Below are 7,603 nucleotides of genomic sequence, written 5' to 3' on the forward strand. Positions count from 1 at the left end.
AGCCCAAAATGTTAATCAGCAACAGTATTAAATTTCATATATTGTTTCAAGGTTGTGTCTAGGAAACTCTGATAGTCATGCATGATTGAAAAGACTACAAAAACATTTTTACATTCATGTGTTTATCAAAACATGTAAATAATTTTAAAGCAAAAATTTTTCTTTATTCTGAAAGCTTTGATTTTTTGTTATTTCAGTTCATAGTTTAAAAGTATTTCAATGGTTTGTGGTAGTACCAGTTTTGTCTAACATTTTATGTATGCGTTCTGTCAACATTACAATGACTTATTAGTAAATTTTTAATCCTTTCTGTATCTCCTAATAATAAGTTCTGAGGACATTAGGTGTATAATGAAAGAAATCTTCAAAGACTTCTCACCTCCAGTGGAAAACATGGTCAGTCCATGTGATTTAGAGTGTTTCGATCATTAGGGGAATGAATCAGACTCCACCCCTTCCCACCTCACTGCAGCATCAGATATAGGTACCTTCCTAAATGTGGACATTTTAACTTTTTCCTTAGAAATCACTCAAGGGCAGATTTTAACACAGACTATAGTTTACTTACTTCCACAATGGGTGATGAGGAGATTACTTACACAACTGTGAGATTCCATAAGTCTTCAGACTTGCAGAACCACGGAAGGGCTGATGATCAGCAAGGGCCCAGAGAAGCTGGCCATAGAGGTAAGTGTTTAAACATCTAAATTCACCTATTTTTGATGCATCATAAACTTGTAATTTTGAAACAATATCCTACAGGCTGCCATTAGAAACAATATCTCTACTTTTGGGGGGTTGTTGTTTTTAAGACATTGTTTCTCCTTCTAATATCTTTGGCTGTCCCAGAACTCCCTTAGTAGACTAAGCTGGGCTTAAACTCAAAGTGATTCTCCTGCCTCTGTCTCCCAAGTGCTTGGATTAAAGGCATGTACCATCAAGCCTGGCTAAAATCTGTTTCATTTTATTTTCCTTTTTGGTTTGTTTTTTGTTTGTTTGTTTGTTTTTGGCGGGGAATGTGGAGTGGTTTCGAATCAAGGTTTCTCTGTGTAGCTTTGGCTGTCCTTAAACATACTCTGTAGAACAGGCTAGCTTCAAACTCAGAGATCTCTTGCCTTTGCCTGCCTAGAATGGTGATTAAAGGTGTGTGCCATCACCACTCAGCAATAATCCTATTTCTAGGTGTGAGCTAGAAACAAACAAACAAACAAAAAGCCAGATGGGCAAAGTAGAATGATGGGAGCCTGTAAGAAAAAAATAATTGTCACTGGAGAAGGGAGAAGTGAATATATTCTGTCAAATTTGAGAAACAATTAAGAAGGGTTTTTTTGGTTTTATTTTGTTTGTGTTTTTGTTTTTTGGTTTTTGTTTTTTAGTTTCGTCAAGAAGAATTCTGAATCTTTTAAAAGTAACACACTAAAATCTGAAGAAACACCAAGAGAAATAAAATCTTAAGGAAATGAAAACTATTTATTATAAACAAGACATTTATTCTAACAGAAGTTGTTTTTATTGTCTTAAGTATTTGTTAACATCTAGTGCATGAAAGCTGCAAGAGTCATCTATCAGACGACAGTGTCTCTTCCTGGGAAGAAGCTGTAGAGGAAGAGAGGGGATGACAGATAGTAGTGGGGATCAGGTGACTAAACCACATTATGCTTTTGCAGAATAATCAAGTTTACTAATGAAAACTTTCTATTCTTTTTCTGCTCACTCTTCATATAGTGTCACAAATGAACCCTAAACTTTAACTTCTTTGACATACTGATAATCGGAGGCTTGAGTTTTAGATTCCCAACACCTCAGAAACATAAAGATGTTTTGTATTATCCAGAAAAAATAGAACTTACACTAAAAAAAATCAAGGGTTGACTTCTAAGCTCCTTTAAGGATGGGCCTGTATACAAGACAGCTCCAGAACTGCCACGGTTCCCTACAGTTCTCAAGAACATCCATCCCTCCTCCCTTCTTCCTCATCCTCAGTTATATGTCCTTGGTGGCCTGCATGCTCCAGTTTGGGATTGTCTACCTGGACTGTGTCTGTGCCTCCAGTGCTTTCTGAAGGATGCACTTTTGATCCTGTAGATCTGGGTGAGGGGCATGTACCTGTCATACGGCTATTTCTAGACTGAGTCAGGAGGATTAAAAATACAAGACCAAAGGTGAAAAAAGTTTGATAACCTGTGAAACTTCACACATGTAAGATTTCTAAAATGGGTACAATACAATTTTGAAAGCAATCTTCATTAAGTTTGTATGATGGAGTTCTGTAAAATTGTAGAGACTAATATCCCATCATCTCCATGCTACACAAAATTATAATTATTATTTGGACTTGCTTTTTGTTTGTTTGTTTGTTTTTCAAGACAGGGTTTCTCTGTGTACCTTTGCACCTTTCCTGGAACTCACTTGGTAGCCCAGGCTGACCTTGAACTCACAAAGATCCGCCTGGCTCTGCCTGCTGAGTGCTGGGATTAAAGGCGTGTGCCATCACTGCCCGGCGGACTTGCTTTTTTAATGGTGATTATTTTCTTAATTTAAGAATCTTCAGTCTCTTGGCACTTCATTGTGATACCTCTTGGAATCCTTTGTTCCATTCTGCTGGTGATAGTTGCAGTGTTGGTGACATACAGTGAGTAACAGTATACATCTTTGCCTTTCTGCTAAGTAATATCTTCAGTCACTTATTATGCTGTTATCACACTCTGCCCATTGTTCTGCCTAGAATCAGGGGATGTGCCACATAGCACTGGACTTAGACTATATATTTATACGTCTATATATATACATATATATACATATATATACATATATATATATATATATATATATATATATATATATATATATGTTTTTCGAGAGCCAAAGTTTCTCTGTGTAGTTTTAGTGTCTGTCCTGGATCTTGCTGTGAAGACCAGGCTGGCCTGGAACTCACAGATATCTGCCTGGTTCTGCCTCCTGAGTGTTGGAATCAAAGGTTTGAGTCACCACTGCCCATTTCTTAGGATGTTTTTAATCCTGGCACACTACAGTGTCCCTTTCTCTTACAAACCTATTTCATTCACTTTGGGGCTGTTGAGAGCTTTTGTACTTTCTCATTCATGGTCATGTTCATTCTGAGAACTTGGTGATGGTCTGCCTTCTGAGCTGAAGAGACTGGGAATCTTAGGTAAACATTCTGTGAGAAACAGCTGTGCAAAAGAAATGATGACCTTCTTTTCATTTTCCTCAGTCTATAATGAGGACACGGTTATGTAAAAAGACTAGATATGTACAGAGACCTTAACACTTCAGCCTTCTTAGATTCCTTTACATGTTTAGAAGAAATCACTCCCAGGATGTGCTAAAATATACCTATGTATCAGGATATTATGCTTTCCATCTGGTCTTTTGAGAATTGTGCCATTTCTTTATGTTCCTTAATTCACATTTTCAGTGGATGTTAAAGTTGACTGAATTCTTTAGTTAGATATTTATTTGTAAGTTTTATGCTGAGAAAAATCAAAGGAATTGGAGGCAATGTGCTTCCACCATAATTTAATTCTGCTTTATCATTTACTTTATACGGAAGTTTCTGGTAGAGGGAAATTAATGTTTCCATTTCTTTAATGAATTAATTGAGGTGTTATTTTCTAAATGTCAAAATAGTAATTGAAGTAATAATATATGTTGTCAACATGGGGGCTTTTCTTATATCTTAAATTTCAATATTTAGTATTTGTAACCATTTTTGAGTTTTATCTTTTGTTAATTTTAGTTTTCCAATATAGTCAAGAAAACCATGAACTACAGAAAAATCTAAACAACCCCAATCAAAGGAATACCACCATGCAAAATAATAACTGCTTAAATGAAACTTGGAGAAATAAGTCTACAGGGTGTGATGACTTCAAACATCAGAAGGACCCAGACACTCTCAATAAAAAACAGAACAGATGCTGTGGAAAAACTAAGGTTGTATTTGATTGTGTACAGCACACAGGTAAGGAGGGGATATTGAATAAAGATTGCATTATTCTGTATTGATTCCTCTCCAGAAGATTTGAAGTCCAGTTAGCAGCTAACAATGCTGGTGATCCCTGAGCTAATGGGTGGTGTTTCCTTGTCTCATGGAAGGGCCTAGAACCCTGGAAATCTCTGTTTGGATTAGGAAAATATTAGTTTCTAGAACTCAGTGTCCTTCCTGTCTCCCACGGCTCCCAGGGGATGGAAGCTCAGTCAGCACAGCTGAGAATTCAGGTTGTTTTCATGAGAGGTCAAATCTGAGTCCCCATTTCTTTTGTTGATAGAATGTGGAAGTTTCCAGTAAGAGAGTATTTACCAAATTCTTAGGATGAAATGAACTTAAAGCATTTAAATGGATGCAGTCATAAAAATAATTGTGTTTGGCTGTGTGTGTGTGTGTGTGTGTGTGTGTGTGTGTGTGTGTGTGTGTGTTTGTATGTATGTGTATTTTCCTTCTGCCTTGGTATCAGAGAGCTGGCCTGTGTGTGACCATAGTGAAGCTCACTGCAGCACACATGGGAACTTCACCATGGTGCCCACACTGGTGTATATCTGTCTCTGAATGACACAGAGATGAAATATCAATCGTTACAAGGAACCTTTCTTTCCTTGCATCGTGACTGGTTAACATTATTTGACACAGTTTATCATTCATTATTAAATTTTCTTTCCCAAAGTTAATGTTCACAAGAACTCTTAAATATGATCTCACTGTGCATGATAGCAGGGGTTGATGATCTTCATTATTCAAGGACTAATAATAGCTTTAAAACTGGTAAATTTTAGAATGTGTGACAAAGAGGAAGTCTCCAAATAGTCATTGAGGCATTTCAGACTCATCAAAAATGTTTTATATTATTATTTTATAATAACATAACTACCATCTCTAAGTGGTAGCATGAATCTGCAATGCTTGTGATTAAAACACTGAGACAGGAAGATTGCAAATTTGAGGACAGTCTAGGTGTCCAGCAAATAACAAGCCAGATTGAACTACAGAGTGTTGATACCTCTTCTCAGAAAAACAAGGGTTCGACATAAAGGTTTATTAATAGAGAATGGGGGTCCCTAGCACAGACCAAATAAATAAATTATCGAGAGGTTGTAGCTATGTAAACTACACAGGTTTTAATTCAGATTTGATACTTTGGGCATGTGGGTGTACCCTTGAAGGCAGGAGAACAGAAAATCACCATTAAAAGCTTCCTTGTTTGTCTCTTATTTCTATTAAGGTAAGAGCATCTAACATAGACCAGAGCACAGCTGTATGTATACAGTAGCATGTGGGCCACTGTTGGCACAGTGTATCACTGCAGACCTAGCATTGCATCATCCATGTGACTGCCTCTGAGCAGCAAGTGCTCATTTCCCCTCCCTCCAGCCCATGGGATCTTACAAACCTCTGCTTCTTAGAAATGGGCTGTGCTGTAAACCTCAACTAAGTGAAATCAAAAAGTATGGTCCTGGCCCTAGGTTGTCACACTTTGCATTCTGTCTTCAAGTTCATCCATGCTTCTCTGAAACACTTTCTTGTAGACTTCTGAGAAAGGGAAGTTATTGCAAAGGCCTGCTGTCTCATTAGTAATGAATCGGCTCATAACAGGACACTTAGTCCTGACACTAAGTGAGCAGCAGTCAGGAGTCACCTGAGAGACTCTTACTACACAGTTGGTCACTTAGGTCAGGATTTCTCTTTAGGGCGTTAGATGTGAAAATGGTTTCATTCTATAGCCCAGCCTGCCTTGGAACTCACCACATATAGTCAAGGCTGGCCTGGAATTCACTGCTTAACCTAGCTGACCTCAAACTAGAGGTGAACCTCATGCCTCAGCCTATGCAGTGCTGTATTTGTAGGCAGGCATAAGTCATCATGCCCACTTGGATTTCTTCCCTGTCAAGGATAAATAGTATTCCTTTGTGTGTATATGATACATTTTCTCTATTGATTCATCCATAATGAACACTTAAATTTTATCCCTATCTCTATTATGAACAAGGCTGCATAGAACATGGGTGTGCAGGGGTCTCAGCATTCTAGTGTCTCACTTTTTGAGAGCTGTGAGGTTTTACTTAGTTATAGATTTGTAATAAATACATTCTTCTGTAGCACAAATCCTAATAGGTCTTATAACAGAAACCCGGAGACATGTATTAAGGTAAATGCTGAAAGATCAGAGGAAACAAGCCACAGCCACTTCTCACCTCAACAACTCCTCAGCCAAAAAAGGAAGATCCTGTCTCCATGAATCCTCAGACTGAATGCCCCTGAGTCTTATCTCCACTTGCCTTATATTCTTTTCTCTGCCCAGCCTTGTCTCTCCCTGTCTCAACCTTCCTAGTGCTGGGCTTAAAGGTGTGTGACTCCCAGGTACTGGGATTAAGGGTGTGAGCCATCACTGCCTGACTCTGTTTCTCTTTTAGACTGGATTAATCTCATGTAGTCCAGGGTGGCCTTGAAGTCACAGAAATCCATCTGCCTCCACCTATAGTGCTAGGATTAAAGGTGTGTGCCACCACTGCCTGGCCTCTATGGCTAACTCCGTGACTAGCTCTGCCCTAGATCTTTAGTCAAGCATATACAAAATATCACCACAGTCCTAATAACAGAATACCAGAAAATAAGAATTTTTACCATTCCCTTCTCTGTTGTAGGGAAACCTGTTGAAGGACACTTGTTCTGCTGTGGCATAAAATGTTATTATTTCATCATGATTGATAAACGCTGGAGTGGATGTAAACAGACCTGCCAGGACTGCAGCTTATCCCTTTTGAAGATAGATGATGATGATGAACCGGTACCATAGACTCTTACATGCTTCTTTATTCTTAGACTCCTTCTCGAACCCTTGAGAGTGAAATATTGAGCCCAGATATTTAAAAGAAAAAAGAAGAGTCCTTTCTGAAGTTGTATGTGGTTTTCCTGTAATTCGAGCAAAAATCATACAGTAAGACTGTTCTAGTCCACTCCTTCCTACTTCCTATTTAGTGTCAGGACACTAAGGAGACAGTCCTGTCTTTGCAGTCTCTTCCCTTTGCCAGAAATCTGCCAGACAATCCTGCAGAGAAGCATGTTTTCCCTGAATAAGTTTAGCCCTTTGGTATAGCACATCTTGTGACTGACAGTTATTTATCTCTATAGAGTGCCACCTACACCCAGAGAGACCATGGTCCAGAGTTTGCTCTTTGCAATCCAGAAGTGAGATTGTCTGAGATGGGTAACTGGATGACAAAAGAGAAAGTAACTGAGCTCTGGGACAATCTGCCAAATGGAAATTATATGAGAACCGGGAATTAAACAGTTTTTCCTGTTAGTTGATTTTCACTGAATCTGCCCATCATATTTACTCCAAATATTCTTATATTTCATAAAAAATCTATCTTTGGAAATGAACATTTATAGGAAAACAAGTGGCCAGGATCCTGACATTAACTGTTTACATTTGTTACTAAAAAAGTTTCTTCAAATACATAGGGGATATTTTTCTAGAGAAATGGTTGAATAATCAGCTTGAAAACTTTGTCATTTAGAATATGATGCACAATTTTTTCACCAATTTAATACATGTCTGAATAATTACATCATAAAATAAATTTTAAT

General features: G+C 38.0%; 1 protein-coding gene across 1 annotated transcript; it reads left to right on the forward strand.

Annotated features, from left to right (window-relative positions):
- The first annotated feature begins 575 nt into the window (after positions 1-575).
- LOC128099784 (killer cell lectin-like receptor 2) lies at positions 576-7,300 on the forward strand. The gene is made up of 5 exons (XM_052721602.1): positions 576-687; positions 2,543-2,632; positions 3,758-3,982; positions 6,658-6,800; positions 7,145-7,300. Exons 1-5 carry the CDS (start codon positions 576-578, stop codon positions 7,298-7,300), a joined length of 726 nt encoding a protein of 241 aa, XP_052577562.1.
- The last annotated feature ends 303 nt before the right edge of the window (positions 7,301-7,603 follow it).

The sequence above is a fragment of the Peromyscus californicus genome, unplaced genomic scaffold (genome assembly GCF_007827085.1).
Source record: "Peromyscus californicus insignis strain IS unplaced genomic scaffold, ASM782708v3 Scaffold_6__1_contigs__length_162567912, whole genome shotgun sequence".
In the NCBI taxonomy this organism is placed as follows: domain Eukaryota; kingdom Metazoa; phylum Chordata; class Mammalia; order Rodentia; family Cricetidae; genus Peromyscus; species Peromyscus californicus.

Coding starts and splice junctions, on each gene's coding strand:
- LOC128099784 (XM_052721602.1), top strand. CDS start 576: ATGGGTGATGAGGAGATTACTTACACAACTGTGAGATTCCATAAGTCT. Junction 3,983..6,657: donor TGATTGTGTACAGCACACAG/GTAAGGAGGGGA, acceptor TCTCTGTTGTAG/GGAAACCTGTTGAAGGACAC. Junction 6,801..7,144: donor TAGATGATGATGATGAACCG/GTACCATAGACT, acceptor TTATCTCTATAG/AGTGCCACCTACACCCAGAG.